Raw genomic sequence first — 17,933 nt, forward strand, 5'->3', positions numbered from 1 at the left:
TAACGGCTGTGATTGTCTGTGTCTCTCAGGGAGAGAAGGTCGAGGGTCTTCAGGCTCAGGCCTTGTATCCCTGGAGAGCCAAGAAGGAGAACCACCTAAACTTCAACAAAAACGAGGTAGAGATCTCCTGATTACTAATTTCTTTCTCTTTTTGTTGCGTTTTAATTGTAATAACTGAACTTTTTATTTGATGCAGATAATAACAGTGTTGGAGCAGCAGGACATGTGGTGGTTGGGTGAACTGCAGACCGGACAAAGAGGCTGGTTCCCCAAAAGTTACGTGAAGCTCATCTCCGCCACCATGACGGCTCCCCCTGGTGTTCCAGCAACAGCAGCACGCAGCAAAAACACTAAGTACGTCAAAAAGCTTCCAGGCTTTTCCTGACACAAAGCACAGTTTAAACAAGCTGTTATGTTGTGACACTGGGCGCTTAAAGTGGGCAAGACACCCAAAGTACAAGGGGACCTGCTGACTTTGCTCACATAAAAAAAGAAGAATTATTTCATGTATTTAATGATTTTTTTTCTTATCTCTTTGTCTCTCCCAGTGAAACAGGAGCATCGGAAAGCCCGCCCAATGGAAAACGCCCCTCCCCCTCCCCAACAAAGCCTTCAGAGTCGGGTGAAGGTAACGAACGCAAATGTGGGCGAGTTTGCTGAAACGTCAGCGAGCTTCTCGTCACTCACTCTGTCTTCATGCTTTCATACAGAATACGTGGCCATGTACACCTACGAGAGCAATGAACAGGGGGACCTGAGTTTCCAGCAAGGGGACATCGTCGTGGTGACGAGGAAAGAAGGCGATTGGTGGACGGGGATGGTCGGAGGAAAGACTGGAGTCTTTCCATCCAACTACGTCAAACCACGGGACTCCACATCAGAGGTGAGAGCTCATTTTGAACAAATTCGGGGAAGAATAGAAGATCTTCAGGTAAATATTTCTAATCACTGTGACTCTGAATCTTTGCCCACAGTCACTGGGAACAGCAGGGAAGACGGGAAGCCTTGGGAAGAAACCAGGTAGGCCTGTAATGTTACCAAAATGCACTTTTCCTGTTTTCCTCAGAATACCAAACTGAGTTTCCTTAATAAAAGTGTCAAACTGACCAGTAAATATCTTAATTCACTCTTCGTTGTCCTTGTTGTGCCAGTTGAAGTTAAAGCCATGTGAAAGAGAACTTGTCTGATTTAAACCTTCAAAATAAAACTCACATAGACCAGGTGTCAGAGACTAAAAGAAGAAAAAAAATAAAAACCCTCATCATCTTCTTCCTGTTCCTGTTCAGAGATCGCTCAGGTGATCGCCCCCTACAATGCTACAGGAGCAGAGCAGCTGACTTTAGCCCCAGGACAGCTCATCCTCATCAGGAAGAAGAACCCAGGGGGCTGGTGGGAGGGCGAGCTCCAGGTACACAAGACACAACCGTCACTTAATCTCTGCCTGAAACAGTGTAATGAGGTAGAGAAGGATAGGTATGATGGGAAACGCTGACATGGATTAAATGAGACACAAATATTCACCAGATAACTGAGGATTTTTTTTTAATCTGTATCATTTTATTTACAGAACAAAGCTAAAGGAATTACCTGCTGTATTTTGTCATTATGTACATAATGTGTTTTACATATTGGTTTGTGACTGATGGCATCCTTTGATTTTATTGGTCCAGGCTCGAGGGAAAAAGCGCCAGATTGGTTGGTTTCCAGCCAATTATGTGAAGTTGCTGAGTCCCAGCACCAGCAAGACGACGCCCACAGAGCCCACACCTCCTAAACTGGCCCCTGCCAGCACAGGTACATCCACACACAAAGAACACAGAAAAATCCACACACTTTACCACAACACCTACAGAGGCCCTTCAGTCCATTGTGAAACGTGCTGAAGAAGAAGAGGTGCACCTTTTTTAAAAAGGCTTTGCATTCTCTCTACTGGCCAGCAGGGGGCAGCTCCTGTGGCTGTAAAAGGGATTCAACTTGTATACAAGTCTATGGGACCCCAGACCTCAGTTTCCTGCAGCGTTCATGGTATTTGTGCCTAGTTTGAAGTCTAATATACCAGAATTTTTGTTTTTGACCCCATGTAGAGTAAAATAATTGGTATTGTCGGGTAGTTTGTATTTTGGATGCAGCCAATCTTGCAGCTTTTGTGTGCAACCAAATGGACTTAAAGAGACACAGTTCAGCAGATTTGATGCCGTTAATAATTATTGATTGTCAGAACGTGAAGAATCCAGAGAGACTCGGACACTAATAATCTCTCCCTGTTCCCCGTCTCTGGTCCTGAAGCTCTGTGTCAGGTGATCGGCATGTACGACTACGTGGCGCAGAACGACGACGAGCTGGCCTTCCAGAAGGGTCAGGTGATCACAGTGCTCAACAAAGACGACTGTGATTGGTGGAAAGGAGAGCTCAATGGGAGGGAGGGTCTGTTTCCTAGCAACTACGTCAAACTCACCACAGATACTGACCCAAGCACGCAGTGTGAGTACCACAAACACACACACTTCCTGCGTGGAACATATACAGACGTACTAACCGACTCCCAATGTGAATACAAAGTAGTGTAACACACTAAAACGAACTCTCCCACACACACACTCTCTACACACACACACAGCCCAGAGCCAGGTGTGGAGATGCTGTCCCTCTCTCAGTCTGTGATTGACCTCCCCGGGCTGATTTGACCTCTCACCTTTCACCTTGACACTCCTTTGGGCCTCTTTGATAACCTCCCAGTCATACACCACCTCTGGGTGGTGTGTGTGTGTGTTCGTATGTGCATGCGTGCGTGCGTGTGTGTGTGTATTTGCATGTATTAGTGTGCAAGTGTCCCCTCTTCCCTGCATGTGTCCCTTCAGCATGATCCACCATAGACGTAGAGTTTCTAGAGCGGAGCAGAGAGATGTTGGCGGTAAACAGACTGTGTCTGTGTACAGGCAGGGTTCTCAAAGTGAGGCTCGTGGACTAGTGGTGGACCGAAGTTTAGGTCAAGCCACATAGATAAAAAACGAAACAAAAACCAAGGCAGCATTTCTCCTTAATATTGATCCTTGGATCGAGCCAACTGAGCAGACTGAACCTGTTGAACTTGAGTAGAGCAGAGCTGATGTAAAGTAACGAAAAGTCACTTTGGTAATGGTAAAAAAACAAAACAAAACAATATAAAAACCATCAAATACTCATCAAATTTTAGCCCCGCTCTTTCCCAGTATGCATAATGGTGCCAGGGATCGATGATGGTCAAAGCGAACTGCGATACGTCAACAATTAAAGTGATTTTTATCTGTTTTCCTTGTTGATCCATTAAGTTTTTATTATTGTGAGATTCATAACAGTCTGTTTCACAGTCGTTTCACTTTCATCGTCTACAAACAACCAACACATGTATCATATACCTGTGCACATGTGTGTTGCACATATCAAATGACAACAAGAGCAGGAGAATATTTCTTACTGTTGGATTGATTTTTAAAATCTGAGTTTAATGTAAATCTTGTTCCCAGCCACCCACCCCGGGTGTTTCTTTTAGGGGAAAAACACATCTGTGTGTGGGCAGGGTGAGATATTTAAGCTAGAGAAAAAAATCAAACTGGTCTAAGTCAAAAACTTAAAGAGCCTTCACTAATGAAGGTCGGCTAAATCAGGTTTTTTGTGCTTGTTTGAGCCACAACTTATATATTACAGAGGGTGAGATGCTGCTCTGCCACCTACAGTGAAGCCACATGGGGCAACACAACGACTGGACTTTTTGGATGAGCTGCATACATCTACATATGAACTAGAAGTTAATAATAACAAGTTTATAAAATCGTGTTTTCCTGAGTGAGTATTTGGATCAGTTACAGCTTCGAACCGTAACACAACCTCAGTACTCAAAATTCAGAATTTCATGTTTAGAAATCCAAAATTAAATTTATTGTGGATTCAAATGAAAACAGCAAAAACCGTCACCGATTCCTGTGGTCGGTGTTGAAGAGCGAAAATAAAATAATTTAATTTTTTAAACTCTGATCTCTGTAAATGTGAATTTTATAGAGAGAAAAGGTTCATCTGTTAAGCTGCTGGTTACTGTTTACTGCACATGTAAGTGTGACAGGTCCACATATAACACAAACTAAGAGTCTGTGTCCAGTTTTTAATAGAAATCTGTGAATTTTCTGGTTCTTTCTTCTATTTGAAAATAAATAATAACAATAATAATAAATACAGTGATGACAGTATTTCTAAATGATTGCAGTAGTGGGGATTATGGCTGGTCTTTAAAACGTTACACAAACCAAACGATCTCCTGCCGACTCGCCTCGCTGCCCGCTGTAGCTCCTCTGTTTCTATGCTGGGTTAGACCACGCCTCCACACTCTCCGCCTTGCTGCACGCTCCACCCACCTAGCGGCCTGACTGGTTGTTGTTGCTGTTGTTCTTGTTGTTGTTTTGTTTAGTTGTTTTTGTTGATGTTTGTTGTTGTCGTCCTCTCTCTAGGATCATATCATTACCCAGAACCCCCCTCTCCTCAAAGCCCTCAAAGAGACCCACTAGGCCACGCCCACTAGGCCACTCAACCAATGGGACAGCAGCAAGAGGTCACATGACCCGGAAATGGCGACTCTCCACCAGTAGAAGCCAGAGAGAGAGAGACAGACAGACAGACAGACAAACAGACTGTAACGTTAAAGCGCCCTCTGCTGGCGAAATCTCTGACTGGACTTGGCCAAACTCTGTTTATCTGAGGCTCTGGCTGCACACAGCACTGTTCAGCAGGAGGGAGATCAGTAGTCAGGACTCCTCTCCTCCTCTTAAACTCTTCTTCCTCTTCTTCTTCTTCTTCTTCTTCTTCTTCTTCTTCTCTTCCTGTTTTATCCGTTCCGAGATGCTTAGATAAGGAGGGAAGGGAGAAAGGAGGAGACTATTGATCTCCTTTTATCCAAGACTGGACTGATGAACATGTTTTTGACTGGATCACAGTGACTGTAAACACACACACACACACACACACACCGTGCTAGCGTGGTAAAGTGGATAGTGGGTCGTTTTGTGGCTTTATGGGAGACTCTCATTAGAATCAGTCGCTCAGCTCATCCTCCCTCCTCATTCCTCTTTCTAAATTATTTTTTAACCTCGCTCCCATTGGTTCCAAAGCCTGTCAGTCAGAAACGCTGTCTCCACCTCCCTCACTAACCCCTCCCCCTCCCACAGCTTCACAGAAAGACCCACTATCTGCTGGAGGACAAGTCTCAATGTCAGAGTCTTTAACTCTTCTCTCCTCAACGCCAAAGACGCCTTCCAGCTTCCTGTTTCCTCGTCTCCTTCCTTCCCTTCCCCTGCTCTAAAGGAGACGGGAGAGGAGAGGAAGTGAGGCAGTATTGAGATGCGTCCCAGCAGCAGTTACAGGCCAAGTTTCAATCCTCGCTGCTGCTTCCTTTTGCTAGTTTGCCCTCCTTTCACTTTGTGTAGGGAAGGAGGCATAAAAGGAAGCGAGCAGCTGGAATTTAAAAAAAAAAAAAAAAGCCGTGCTGCTTAGCTAACAGACAGACACACACACACACACACGTTTTTATCCGTTGTAGTTTAACATATGAATATGTATTAACTTTAAATGTTTGTTCCGTTGTTTTTGTTTACATGTTTACTGTTTTGTCTGTTGCTACGATGATGATGGGATGTCATATATATGAGGAAAATGAGGAAAACTGATATGACACACAGAGGGGCGGGGCTTTTAGCTAAAAAAAAAAAGGCTTGTATCTTTCAGTCATTCCAGTTAAAAGAGCAGTTTGAAATTCAGCCTCCGCGTTAAAATAATCTCGTAACCTCGTGAGTGAAACTCCAGATTAAACCTCCAAAATCTGGTGTGATCGTTTCGAGTGGCCTCATATTTACAGATATCATCTCATTTTCTCAGTCAGAAAACTACAAATATTCCTCCAACAGTCGTTTAGCTGACGTTTAATGTCACAAATTAGCATTATTTTAAATTTATAGAAGCATATTTGTCCCACTGCATTGCACCAAAGTCTGTTAGCTTAATGTCAACCATACTTTATGTGAAAAACAGCTGATTTTAAAGTTTTGCTTCCCGTTTTCCCGACTGCACCATCATTACAAAAATAAATCAGAGTTAAGGAAGGGAAAGTGAAGTGTACGGAGCTCCTGGAGTCTCACAGCATTTAAATACTTTACCTCGTGCTTGTGGGATATTTGAATCTTTTGTGAACACAATATTTATCTTTCACAATGAGTTACTTTGCACTTCAGCTCTTAACTGTTTGAAAGCCTACAAGGAGTAACCTCAGCAAACTGTTTTTATTGAAATATACCAACAACAATAAATGTCATCTGTATGGGAGAATCTTGTGCGCGCAATTTAAACTTTCTCCACACAACTCATTTAATTGTGGTGCAATTTTTGTGCACACATTTTATCCTTACTGTATGAACGCATTATTCAAATGTTGCGTGATGAATTCATTGAAATCTTTTCCTTATGAGTTATTTATCGCGTGTGGATTGTTTGCTATAAATTCACTTGCGTGTGTCGAGTGTGCAGCTTCACTCACACAACTCTGATAATCAGGTTTTGGTTTGATCACATTGAAATCACACACGTGAAAACTTGTGCGGACAAGATTTTGTCTCTTCAGTGGCTTCAGGGGCTCCGCAGACTTGCGACATTTTCACCGAGCATTAAAAAGCAAATCGTCTGCTCCGATGCACAGGAGCAGACGAAGCTGCCTTCCTGTGGCTTTATTTCCCACAGCCCGCCGTGTTTTTTCCTGGGCATCACACACGAGCCACGGTTGTTCCGCTAAAACGTCGTTATCTCAATAATTACCTCCTGAAAGCATCGTTCTCCTCATGTCATTTTACCAAGTTAGCATCGTCAGAGGACATTACAGAAACGAACGCAGAGACCTCCGGCCTCGCCCCGCCTTCCCCTCTGTTTGTTGGCATAGCAACAGACTAGTATTAAGAGAATAGGGGTTGCCATATTAGATTTTTATTTCAGTTTGTTGATGACAGTATTGGGATTTTAATGTTTACCCTCAGAAAGAAATAATGAAAGAAATGATTGTTAAACTACGCAACTTTTTATACAATGAGCAATACAGTCATTATAATTATTGTTATTGTTATAATTACCCTGCTTGGATCCCATTGGCTCCTCAGTGTGTCAGTGTTGGAGCTAAAGCTCTCTGATTGGTTCATGAGTCCAGACCGTTGATGTTTTAACAAATCTGGTTTCTTTTGGGAGCTTTTTTTTTTTTTTCTTTTCTGTTTTTTTAATAACAGCTGCTTGTTTTCGGGGTCCGAGGGGAAGTTTGGTAACCGATGGTCGAGACTTCTTTCAGTCAGAGTTTTACATGAGATCAGAGACCCGTCCGGACCAGAGCCGCGCTCCACGTCTGTCCGTTGTCATTCTGTCCTCATCACTTTGCAGCGCTGCGGGTTAGTTTGCGCTGCAGCTCAAAGACGCTGAAGCCTGGCTCTGATCTGGTCCGGCGTGTTCAAAGAGATAAATCTGTGTATGCTCTTTACATAATCTGATGAATGGTAATGGTGATGCTTCGTATAAATATAAATAGTAATCTGATGAATGAGTGAATAAATGAATGAGTGAATTAACAGCCAAGCCAAATGTAACCAGACTGCACTCTGTGTCGGTGTTAATGAGTGAGTGAAAATAAAGCGCGAATGATCAAACAGATTCATAAAGTATTAAAAAAGGAGAAGAAGAAGGTGATGCTGGTGAATGAAATGTACAGAATGCTAGCACAGAGCTGATGAAGAGAAATAGCCAGGATTTTATTTTGGTGGTGAATCTGACTGCTCCTGATGATTAAACGCTCTGAGACAGACTGCAGCGACTGGCCTTGTTACTCATTCTTTCTCACACACACAAACACACACACAGCGAGTAACACCTGTCTTTTAATAATACAAATATTTCATTTCATTCCCTTGGCTTTGTTGTTCCTGTATCTTAAAGGTTTCCAACCCCATGATTTACACTCTGGAATAATGCTAATGCTAATTTGTCTTCCACTGGGCTTTGGTGGAGCCCATAATTCATCCATTTTCTGCTATTGCTCACTCCAGAACCTCCAAATCCACAATTTTCACCGTGCATTAACCAAAACAACAAAAGCTGAATTTTAACTCATTTCTTCTGATTGGCTGCCCCTCGCAAATATGGTTTGAAAAGCAGGTTGGCGGGGCTTCTGTGCTCAAACTCCAGCCATGTCCCCAAGATGACCACAATGGTGTATCCCCTCTTTATGACATCACACACATTCACGAGTAGAGCTTAGATTAAGGGGTGTCCAACTCCAGGGCTCAAGGGCCGGTGTCCTGCAGGTTTTAGATGTGTCCTTCATACATCTGATTTAAATGACTAAGTTCTCCAGAGGCCTGGTAATGAACTCATCATGGCTGACCCAGGGTGAGATCTAAAACCTGCAGGCCACCGGCCCTTGAGCCCTGGAGTTGGACACCCCTGGCTTAGATTATCAGACCTGATCCTTTAAAGCTGAACATATTTAAAGTTAACAGCGTGCCTGGAAACAATAAATGTAACGGACTCATTGAGCGCTTTTCTACTCAAGCACTCAAAAGTGCCTCGCTTACCCATCCATACAAGCTTTCTGTCTAGCATTCACACATATTCACACTCTGATGGGTCCATCGGAGAGTAACTTGGGGTTCAGTATCTTGCCCCAAGGACACTTTGGCATGCTGGCTGGAGCAGCTAGGGATCGATCTGATTAGCAGATGAACTGTTCTGCCTCCCGAGCTACACCCACCATCAATTTTTAACTTTTAACCCTTAAAGTTTGAGATTTTCAAAATAAATCCTCTCTGCTGTCCCTTCATCCTCTGTCTTAAAACCAACAGTTTGAGCTTCTCGTGCCACCAACTCTGCAGCTAATCAGAGTTATAAGGCTGTCTCCTGGCTTCTTGTGTACTTTGTTTGCCCTCTAGTGGCCAACAGTGGCAAAAGCACAAATTTGGACTACATAGTTTAAAAAAAACCAACAACAACACTGTCGTTTAACGTTGTGAAAACTATATCAAAACTCTAAGATTAGAAATGAGTGCTGTCAAATTACCATAATTTGATATAAATGGTCTCAAAAAGCAGCCCATGGTTACACACACTGACTCCCTCAAGTCTGTTACTGCAAATGCCTTTGAGTTGATCTCAGGTATGTATGCTGTTGCAGCTCGACAGGTTTTCTATGTTTGCTCCTTCCACATTTGAGGATGTTTGACTGACTGCTGGTGTGTGTGTGTGTGTGTCTGTGCGTGTGTGATGCTGCGTTTTCAGGGTGCGCTGACCTGCATCTGCTGGACATGCTGAGCCCCATGGAGAGGAAGAGGCAGGGGTACATCCACGAGCTGATCGTCACCGAGGAGAACTACGTCAACGACCTGCAGCTCGTCACGGAGGTAAACACACGGGGTCTCCTCCATCCTCCTGACTTTATCTGGGTATCAATTTCCAAGCATGTCTCAGTTTGTAAAGTGTATCTGGACATGAGAGGAGCATGGGCGGAAGGATGCACATATCAGAGAGACGTGGCACACAGCTGGAACATTAGGAGGCCTGCACAAGGAGTGATTTTATGTAACACAGCATGTGCTCAGGATATAATTCTCTGGCTTTTCTCAGTAATAACAATGACTTTTATTTCAGGCATATGTGCAATTGTTGACAAACAACAACAAAAAAGTCAATAAAAGTAAATTAACAACAATAAATCCTGAATTAAATGGAGGAGAACACATTGAAGCGTTAGGCTTGTTACAAATTTAATCAAAAGCTTTATTTGAACACCTCTAAAAACAAAGTTAAAGTGACAGAAAGGCAAACGCAGAACACTCAGACTGTGGGTTTAAAGAGAGATAAAATACTAAAAAGGTTTTTAGCTTTAACATCCAGCAGTAACAACGACTCGCTGTGATCTCTCCAGAAAGTCTCGTTTTATTTTATTGTTTTGGCTTTTTATCTTTCATCGATCACTCGTTTTTTGCCCATGAGCCAAATACAAACTCTTTTAACAGGAAGTAGACAGGACCAGTAATAAAAATAAAAAAAGAATCGTCCTGATCGTCCGAGCCAAAGATGAAGACATAAACCCAAATTAAAGGCATGGGTTTATAAAAAACTCCTTTGAGTTTTAGCACAATTTTTTCCTCATTTAATGAGAAAGATCATTTATCAAACAGATCATAAAAAGTTTGAGAGTTTATCTGAGTTATTCTGTGCACATTACAGTTTCTCTGTTCAGTGAGTTTCATCACTCTCTGAAAATTTTTTGTCTTTAATATTTTATTTGATCTGAATATTCGAGGACGAGTACAAGCAGGAAATGATCGATTCCCTTGGTAAAATCACACAATCGTGTGTGTGTGTGTGTGTGTGTGTGTGTGTGTGTGTGTGTGTGTGTGTCTGCGCGCAGATTTTCCACAAACCTCTGCTGGAGTGCGAGCTGCTGACAGAGAAGGAGGTCGCCATGATCTTCGTGAACTGGAAGGAGCTCATCATGTGCAACATCAAACTGCTGAAGTAAACACACCAAGCTGTGAAACAGACACACACACACACACAGACACTGCGCATGCACTTACTCGACACAGAGACATTTGCATCTGGTGCACGTTTGACTTGCAAAGCTCACCTTGTTCTATTTCCTCCTGTCAGACAGTCGCTGCAGTGTGTTTGTATCTGTGACGGTGAAACTTTTCCTCTGCAGGGCTCTGAGAGTGAGGAAGAAGATGTCGGGCGATCGGATGCCTGTGAAGATGATTGGTGACATCCTGACCAACCAGCTTCCTCACATGCAGCCGTACATCAGGTGCCGTCTGCCATCTCTCAGTCCTGAGTCGGCCTGCAGGGGGATCATCCCCTCAGTTTCGTGTCTTGTATGACTCTTAACGTGTTCTCGTGTTCAGGTTTTGTTCGTGTCAGCTGAACGGAGCCACGCTCATCCAACAGAAAACCGACGACAACCCCGAGATCAAAGACTTCCTCAAGGTACAGCGCTGTAGAGTGAACTGTGGGCAAGGTTTTAGCCCCTCGTCCCAAAGGAAAATCACCTGGATGCTTTTTATAGTGGGGTTTTATTTACTCATGCACGGTCCTGTCATGGTTCACACAGACGCTTCCCTCAGTTTGAAACCTTACTAAGAAAACTGGCAACTCAAACATACCTTTGGTCTTCCTGTTTTCTTTTTTCGTCCGATTGTTGTGCGGGTAATTTTAATGGACACTATAAATGTGGGAAAGTGTGGATGAATAATTGCAGAATAAAGATCTGATTTTCTCCAACTCCCTCACTCTCTGTGTGTCAGAGGTTAGCCATGGATCCCCGGTGTAAGGGAATGCCTCTGTCCAGCTTCCTGCTCAAACCTATGCAGAGAGTCACGCGCTACCCTCTCATTATCAAAAACGTACGCACAGTATCCACACACACATCACACTCCCTCATATTCAGTCTGTTTTCTCAGTGTTTTGCTTTCTAGTTGATCTGTTTTTTGTTTTTAGATTTTAGAAAATACTCCAGAGTCTCATCCAGATCACAGCCACCTGAAAGCAGCTCTGGAGAAAGCAGAGGAGCTGTGCTCGCAGGTGAGAACCCAACACGGGACGATGTCCACACTGCAGTGAAAGCCTCAAATGTGTTAGTCTAGAAATAAAGCTTCACACCTGCGTTATAGTTCAGTAGGTAACATAAAGCAGATGCCTGCATGCATATCCATGAGTATCATCCTGACATCCACTGGTGAAATCCCACAGATTAGAATAATTGATCCAAAGGTTCATTTGATGAAACATCGACCAGAAACTCTCACACTGCAAAATCTTATATTCCTACTTTAACTACTATCAGAGTTTCAGGCTCTCAAAGTGCACGGGGCAGGTTGAAATTGTGTGGGGGGTTTTTCAGCCTTTATAACTTCGTAAGTGCAGGAGACGCACGCATTAAATGAAAATGTTTCATGTTTGGCTTAAACCCGTCTCTCTGGGTTTGAAACCATTTTTTATAGCTTTGCTGAAGTCAAAGACTGGATGGAAAAAGAAACTGATCCTAGAGAGGTCCACAGGTTTTCCCAACAAGGTCAAAAATAACGTCTTACCCTGGTTTCAAATGTTGTTTATTCCTGAATTAGCATTAAGTATGGTGTGAGAGACTCAGATTGTCTTCCTCCGGCTCAGGTAAACTTTGGCTCTGATCCTGGAGCTGGATGGGACTTCACTCGATGTGTTTTTGTGGGTTTTTCAGGTGAACGAGGGCGTCAGGGAGAAGGAGAACTCGGATCGCTTGGAGTGGATTCAGGCTCACGTTCAGTGTGAGGGCCTGTCAGAGGTACATCTTATCCTCCTGATGCCCTCTGAAAACAAGGCAACGTAAATTTATTTGTATTCGATCAGCAGACGACAGTTTGATAAACTCCTGTTTAACTTTTATATTCATAAAATGCTTTCTATTAACTCTGAAATCATAGCTCAGTCCTCTGAAGGATGATAAACATCCTGCGTCTTTCCAAGCCCGTCAGAAGGCCCACAGTTTAAGTGTTGAATCTTTACTTGAAAGTGGGTTAATTAGGAAATAATAGCAGTAATATCTGCCTGTGTATCCCTCAGCAACTGGTGTTTAACTCAGTCACCAACTGTCTGGGTCCCAGGAAGTTCCTCCACAGCGGGAAGCTGTTCAAAGCCAAAAGCAGCAAAGAGCTCTACGGCTTCCTGTTCAACGACTTCCTGCTGCTCACACAGGTGAGTCCTGCACCTCTGTACAGTTTACATGTTTAGTTTCTTGCCTTAAATCCATCTTTTATGTTGTACATGTCTGAATGTGGCTGGGCTGGTACTGACGTAGCATCTTTCTACTCAATTTAAAAAATGACCCTCACAGGTGACCAAACCTCTGGGCTCGTCAGGCTCGGACAAAGTCTTCTCTGCAAAGACGCACCTGCAGTACCGCATGTACAAGACGGTGAGACTACACAATCTCTTTCTCCAGAGAGACTCGCTGTTAAACCTGCCCTGGGTTATGTAGTGTGAGCTGGATAAACATGTCCTAACTAAGGTTTGTGTTCACTCTCAGCCAATCTTCCTAAATGAGGTGTTGGTGAAGCTGCCGACAGACCCGTCGGGAGACGAGCCTCTGTTCCACATCTCCCACATAGACCGAGTTTACACGCTGCGAGCCGAGAGCATCAACGAAAGGTGAGACGCTTCACGGTCCAGACTGAGCGAACAGGAAATGCCTGCAGTCATACTCTCAAACCTGAAAGTCACTCTTAATCTAGGATTAGTGGATTCGCTTTAAGTTTAGGTCTGTGAGTAATAACATGACTGCCTCACAAGTTAGCAGTGTCTTCAGCTGTGTGTATCATTGCTAGTCTCTAAATGTGTGTGTGTGTGTGTGTTTATTCAGGACGGCGTGGGTTCAGAAAATCAAGGCAGCTTCAGAGCTGTTCATAGAGACGGAGAAGAAGAAGCGGGAGAAAGCGTATCTAGGTACCTGTCCCACTGAAATAAACATCCTCAGATTGACCATGATCAGAAATGTCCTCTGACTCCTCCATGTCTCTGTGCCTCAGTACGTTCCCAGAGGGCTACAGGTATCGGGAGACTGATGGTCAACATTGTGGAGGGAATTGAGCTCAAACCCTGTCGCTCCCACGGTACGTGTGAACTCCTTTTAACTAAATTTGGAAAAGGAAAAACGTTGATTTCAGTTATTGGTTATACATAAGTTCTGTTCTTCCAGGAAAAAGCAACCCGTACTGCGAGGTGACCATGGGCTCCCAGTGCCATATCACAAAAACATTACAGGTAAAACATTACAGGTCTACAGGCAGGCGTTCATTATTATTCCATATTTCAGATTCATTGACTTTTTCATAATAAAATGTATTAATTCATAACGATTGACAGCTCAGTCACAGCTACAGTACACCACTGCAGTGCTGGTTCACTGCTGCAGGGACACAAATATGTCTGCTATAATTTATATTTCACACCATCGTTTTGCTGTTTTCTCTCTTTTTCAGGACACTTTGAATCCAAAGTGGAATTCCAACTGTCAGTTTTTTATTAAGGACCTGGAACAGGACGTCCTCTGTATCACTGTGTTTGAACGAGACCAGTTCTCGCCTGATGGTCAGTGATAGTCGCACGCTGATTTAAATCCCTTCATTTCACGTTCCCTGTCCTTTTCAGGAAGTATGAGTGGTTTTGTTTTCTGTCTGTTTATCATCCTCTTTGCCTCCAGACTTCTTGGGCAGGACAGAAATCCGGTTAGCGGAAATAAAGAAGGACCAGGGCTCTAAAGGACCAATCACAAAGAGGCTGCTGCTCCACGAGGTTCCTACGGGAGAGATCGTCGTTAGGCTCGACCTTCAGCTGTTTGAAGAACCGTGAAACCTGGACGGGGCCACGGCGGACTGGACTGGCCCAAAAAGGACCTGTAGGAGATGATGGTTTGGACTGGACAGCTTAGATGGATTAGACTGGACTGGACAACTGGACTGGTCTCAAATCTTTATTTCTCCGCGTGTACATCTGAGCTTTTTATATCCAGAGAGAAAGGATCAGTTAGCTAAGGGTACAATGATGCCATTACTAAACATCTTCAAGTTTAAAACAAAAAGGAATAACTTCATGAATTACCAGCTGGAGAAAGGACCTTCACATACACACAAAAGCCAAAGTGGCTGAAAATGTGTGTAACTCCATTTCAGCTCCTAAACATTAAAGATAAGCAGCAGTTAGGGTCACCATGGCAATCCTGAGCACGCCTCTTGGAAAACACATCACCGCCTCCAGTCTGTGCCTCCTATCGACCTGCTTACACACCGTGGGTGCGGCAAGAAGACTCTCCACAGCGTTTCTGTTTCTGTCAGAACATCTTGATCAGATTTCCATTCGATTCTGTGCAGCAGGCGGAGCTCCTGTGAGTCTGAGGCCTCCATAGTCAAAAGATAGAGCAGACACATGATCCCATGTTCTGCTTATAGTCTGGATCAGCTCTAGTGGGCTTGGTGTTAGATTGCAGAGAGGGTTTTTAGAAGAACTTCCTCCCTCAGTCGAGATGAACATTACGCCCATTCATCTGACTGAGATTGCATTAATATATGTGAATAATACAAATATTAATGCATTTTTAGCCACTAATAATAATATACAGTATGCTGGGATTTTTGCTTTGCAGCAATCACACCAAATATGTGACACACTGATATAAAAATAGAGATGAAGTGGACTGGGATCATAAAAAGTTGGTATGAGATTCTTATCATTTCTGGCTTATTCATTTCAGTGGAGAGGGTAAATAAAGAGCTCAACATCCAAATGAGATTTATAGATTTTATTCATCTAAATCTAAATTTGTGTGGAGTTTTTAAATGTCACATACACGTTCACGTCTTAAATCTGGTGTGCTGGTGCTTCCGTGGTTAGAGATTGGACCGTTTCAGCAGGTCTGTCCTGTGATCTGACATTTAAAGAAGCAGCTCGACGGGTTTTCTAGTCTGCAAATGGTTCTCAGTCATGTTGGTACCACTGAGAAGTGAAAATCCGAGACCTGGTCCAGTCCAGTCCAGTCTGCTTGTGCCCCCTCCCTCCTTCAGGACCGGTCCACGTCAGTATTTAGTCGAGTCTTGGAGAAGATCAGTCAGGTCTTTACTGTCTCCTCTCCCTCTGCTTCATCCAGACAGTCTCACAAACACTCCAGCGACAATCCCAGCCCTCCTTCTTTGTCCAACCAAACCCAGACCTTTATGTGAGAGAGTGTGTTTGTGTGTCTGTGAGAGTGTGTGCGTGTGTGTGAGGCAGACGGCCGATGCGAATGACGGTACGAGTGTAAAGATGGACAGGCTAACTAAAAGCACGGTTCAGTCTCCATGCATTTTTACACAGAGTCTCTCAGAGTCTTATGATCAACTCTTTGGGCTTCGGCTCATGTGAGGGGACATTTTTTATAATTTCGCTCAGTTTGGACGCTCACTGAACGCTCGCCACGTTATCTCAGAAAGTGCTAAATATGTACAGGTTAAATGAGAAATCCTAACGATGCAAAATAAGCTGAAGATATAGAGACCCTGATATATGACTGGTGTAAATACATTACAGACAAGATGTCCCCTTCACATGCGTCTGTGGTAATAATGCTGATAATAAGACAGGGAACAGGCGTGAAAGCTGATTTAAACTGAGGTACTGTAAAGAAGAATGTCTTAACTGTTCAGGGTGTTTTTGTTTTTTTGTTTTTATGTATATGTGGGGGGGTCGCAGATTTAGACGATTTCTGTCACACATCTGAACTCTGATGTTATGTTGCTGCTGTGTTGAGCTGTCACAGTGGCCGTCACTATGCAGGGAGGGTAAACCCTGAGGGATTTCGAGGGCCCGCTGCTGGACTGGGGCCCTCGAGCAGGCTCCGTAGGGCACAGATGTATTTTATAGGAATAGCATTTTGACCATTTTCACAGTTTAACCCTATGAAAAGCTCAGAGTAGAAACAACGGTACTGTGCGTCGGCACTCCCAGCACTTTGAAAAGCAGATTTTGGAGCAGAGCAGGACACGAATCTCCTGAATTTCACCCAGCAGCTGTTTTGGGTAATCAGAGCAGGAAGTCTAATAAAAAGAGGCACTCAAAGGATGTGTTTTTATTAAAGTCTTATCATTTTAAAGACATTTTAATGAAGATAAGCAAACTGTACTTGAGCCCAAAGGTGGATCCCAGCAAATAAAAGAAAGTCAGGAGTGATTTTCAGATGCAGTCGTTGGATTTTCTTCTTAAATGGAGAGAATGTAAAAAGAAAAGAGTGATCTGCACAGACTGCTACCATTTTTGTTCAGCATAAGAACTTTATATTTAAAGTAATGGCAATAACTGTGAAGCTGTAATTTGTGGACTGAATTTATTGTCCAAACTATATCTTCTTTCAAAAACTGTCCCAATGTTTCAATTTCAAGCACACTTTGAAATGAATACTTCTCTGATCTTCCTCCTAAAGTTTCCTCGAGCTGATTATTCAAAACGGCGGCTGCGTTCGCCGACAAGGCCGGAAACATCGCCTAGCTAGGTTGCTTAGTAAGATTGTAGATAAGTTAGTTAGCGAGCCACTCGGCCGGTTAGTAAATCTAGTTAGGTGTTTTAATTTAGTGCCAAGTTACAGTAATGTTCTAAATTACCACGAAGACAACAGTTACCTTAGTGACCAGCCACTGTCCAATCAGAAGTCGGCGAGGCTCGGCCAGCTTCAGCAGCTTGACTATGGAGGAAGGTGTGAACGAATGTTTGTGTTTCCCCAGACTGAAGCTGATGATGATGATGATGAATGATGATAAAGCTGTCTTACACCCCTCTGTACTGTCCTGCTCAGTACCCCTCTCGCCTCCTCCTCTCCTCACTGTACTGAAACTAACCCAATCCAGTTTGAACCTTACTGTCTACCTTCCAGGTTGTGTATAATACTGCTGTTATCTGAGAGTTAATATATGAGCGATAAAGGCAGCCTGCTGTTAATTATCACTGTAGAAGATGATGTACGTTGTTGTCTTTCGGTGTTCAGAATAAACTTCAGTTGGACCAAGAACTGCACTGCCTGTGCTGCTGTTTTCATTATGGATTTAACTACTTGTATGATCCAATCATAGACTGTAACTAAAAGATGTATGTACAGGACTGTGCAAAATTCTTGAGCCACCATTAATTTGTTCAATGTTTTACTAGGAAAATGGGGCACGGATGCAGTCATGCACAGAGACAGTATATGAGGCAAAAACTGTTCTCACGAGCTTGAAAGTCGATATCTGGTGTGACGATCTTCATTCTCCGACAGCCTGAACTCTCTGAGGCAGCTTTCTGTAAGCAGTCTTCAGGAATTTTCTCTGGGCTTCTGGAAGGATATTCAAAGCTCT

The 17,933-nt window shown here is 43.4% G+C and overlaps 1 protein-coding gene across 2 annotated transcripts in view; it reads left to right on the forward strand.

Moving 5' to 3' along the window:
• itsn1 (intersectin 1 (SH3 domain protein)) overlaps nucleotides 1-17,608 on the forward strand; it is a 49,981-nt gene extending 32,373 nt beyond the window's left edge. For both annotated transcript variants that reach the window (XM_082557487.1, XM_082557488.1), the window contains 23 exons: nucleotides 30-116; nucleotides 197-354; nucleotides 549-628; nucleotides 711-883; nucleotides 975-1,020; nucleotides 1,287-1,408; nucleotides 1,671-1,794; nucleotides 2,287-2,481; nucleotides 9,322-9,443; nucleotides 10,457-10,563; nucleotides 10,751-10,852; nucleotides 10,950-11,031; nucleotides 11,349-11,447; nucleotides 11,542-11,625; nucleotides 12,281-12,364; nucleotides 12,643-12,774; nucleotides 12,914-12,994; nucleotides 13,106-13,227; nucleotides 13,439-13,521; nucleotides 13,605-13,688; nucleotides 13,775-13,839; nucleotides 14,058-14,166; nucleotides 14,279-17,608. In XM_082557487.1, coding sequence (XP_082413613.1) covers nucleotides 30-116; nucleotides 197-354; nucleotides 549-628; nucleotides 711-883; nucleotides 975-1,020; nucleotides 1,287-1,408; nucleotides 1,671-1,794; nucleotides 2,287-2,481; nucleotides 9,322-9,443; nucleotides 10,457-10,563; nucleotides 10,751-10,852; nucleotides 10,950-11,031; nucleotides 11,349-11,447; nucleotides 11,542-11,625; nucleotides 12,281-12,364; nucleotides 12,643-12,774; nucleotides 12,914-12,994; nucleotides 13,106-13,227; nucleotides 13,439-13,521; nucleotides 13,605-13,688; nucleotides 13,775-13,839; nucleotides 14,058-14,166; nucleotides 14,279-14,427 — 2,490 coding nt within the window. In that variant the 3' untranslated portion in view covers nucleotides 14,428-17,608. The remainder of the gene's footprint in view (nucleotides 1-29; nucleotides 117-196; nucleotides 355-548; nucleotides 629-710; nucleotides 884-974; nucleotides 1,021-1,286; nucleotides 1,409-1,670; nucleotides 1,795-2,286; nucleotides 2,482-9,321; nucleotides 9,444-10,456; nucleotides 10,564-10,750; nucleotides 10,853-10,949; nucleotides 11,032-11,348; nucleotides 11,448-11,541; nucleotides 11,626-12,280; nucleotides 12,365-12,642; nucleotides 12,775-12,913; nucleotides 12,995-13,105; nucleotides 13,228-13,438; nucleotides 13,522-13,604; nucleotides 13,689-13,774; nucleotides 13,840-14,057; nucleotides 14,167-14,278) is intronic.
• The last annotated feature ends 325 nt before the right edge of the window (nucleotides 17,609-17,933 follow it).

Source organism: Aulonocara stuartgranti (assembly GCF_965226115.1).
Source record: "Aulonocara stuartgranti genome assembly, chromosome: 13".
In the NCBI taxonomy this organism is placed as follows: Eukaryota; Metazoa; Chordata; class Actinopteri; order Cichliformes; family Cichlidae; genus Aulonocara; species Aulonocara stuartgranti.